The sequence below is a fragment of the Phaethon lepturus genome, unplaced genomic scaffold (assembly GCF_000687285.1).
Source record: "Phaethon lepturus isolate BGI_N335 unplaced genomic scaffold, ASM68728v1 scaffold48867, whole genome shotgun sequence".
Lineage (NCBI taxonomy): Eukaryota > Metazoa > Chordata > Aves > Phaethontiformes > Phaethontidae > Phaethon > Phaethon lepturus.
In genome coordinates, this window is record NW_010553569.1 from 10,448 (window position 1) to 11,776 (window position 1,329).

The window sequence follows — 1,329 nt, forward strand, 5'->3', positions numbered from 1 at the left end:
CGGCCCCGGGGGCGGGGCCGCCCCCCCCCCCGCCTGCCGTAGCCGCTGCTCTGCGCCAGGGACACAGGGGACAGAACCTTCTGTGACACCCCCAGCCTCCTCCCTGTCCCCATTCTGTCCCCATTTCCATCCCTGCCCCAACCCTGTGTCCCACCTTGTCGCCCATCTGTGTCCCCACCTGATCCCATCCCCACCCCCATGTCCCACCTATGCCCTGTCCCCATCCATGTCCCCATGTCCCAGCCCATCCCCAGCCCTGTCCCCACCCCGTCCCCTTGTACCCATCCCCATCCTGACCCAGTCCCAACCCCTGCGTCCCTGTCCCCATGTCCCACCGATGGCGACGAGGCGCAGGAACCAGTGGTGGGTGCGAGGGAAGTGGCTGTGGATGGCAGGGTGGTGGGCACCCAGCAGGTCCAGCAGCACCATCAGGCTCTAGGAACACCAGCATGGCCATGGGGACACCAGCACAGGTGCAGGGACACCCTCTCAGATGCCATGGGACTGTCCCAGCTGGGCCAATGCCATGTCACCACCCTTGGGTGCCACCAGACCACTCCACTGCCATGTCACCACGCTTGGGTGCCTCCAAACACCACCCCCCATCACCCTTTGGTGCCACAAGACGCCCCCCACCACCACGGGGCTTGGTGCCACTCACCATGGCAGTGATCTGGGTGCCGTGGGGCCCATGGGGGGTGGTGGCCATACGTGCTGCCAAGTGCCGGGCGCCATAGAGGGAGTCAGTGATGCTCCAGTCCCCAAAGGCTTCCTCCCCGTCCAGGAACAGCAGCTGCAGCGTCACCTCCACACCCTGCTGGGACCACAGTGTCCAGCAGCTGGGAAGGGATCCTGGTGTCCAGGGGGGACCCAGACATCCCAGGGGGGCCCAGGTGGGGCCCCAGGTGTCCTGGGTAGGCAGGGGTCAGGAGGGACCCAGTTGTCCTAGAGCTGCATGTTCTGGGGTGCTCCAGAGGGACTCAGGGGGGACCCAGGCCCTGGGACCACCCATCACCCACCCTGTCCTTGGCATGCTGCAGGGGCTGGTCGAGGGCAGCTGCCAGCTCCAGGAGGATGGCGCAAGGCACAGCTGAATCGGTGGCCCCCAAAAAGAGCTGCTGGCCAGGACCAGGGGGCAAGACCTTGGTGTCATAGTGACAGGCGAGGACCAGGCGGCGGGGGGCGGCAGGGACCACTGTGGCCACCACATTGGTGAAGGTCACCAGGCCCCGGGGAGTCGCTGCTTCAAAGGTGTCAAGCTCCAGGTGCCAGGCAGCACCCAGGGTGCCCAAGCACCCCACGATGTGCTGCAGGGACAGACACCCTGGT

General features: G+C 66.4%; 1 protein-coding gene across 1 annotated transcript in view; it reads right to left on the bottom strand.

Moving 5' to 3' along the window:
* The window catches only part of LOC104624255 (glutaminyl-peptide cyclotransferase-like protein), a gene marked incomplete at its 5' end in the record, with an annotated part of 1,700 nt that extends 393 nt beyond the window's left edge, over nt 1-1,307 (bottom strand). The window contains 3 exons of the mRNA XM_010291572.1: nt 298-435; nt 662-814; nt 1,020-1,307. Of these exons, the coding sequence (XP_010289874.1) occupies nt 298-435; nt 662-814; nt 1,020-1,307 (579 nt within the window). The remainder of the gene's footprint in view (nt 1-297; nt 436-661; nt 815-1,019) is intronic.
* Between the last annotated feature and the right edge of the window lie 22 nt (nt 1,308-1,329).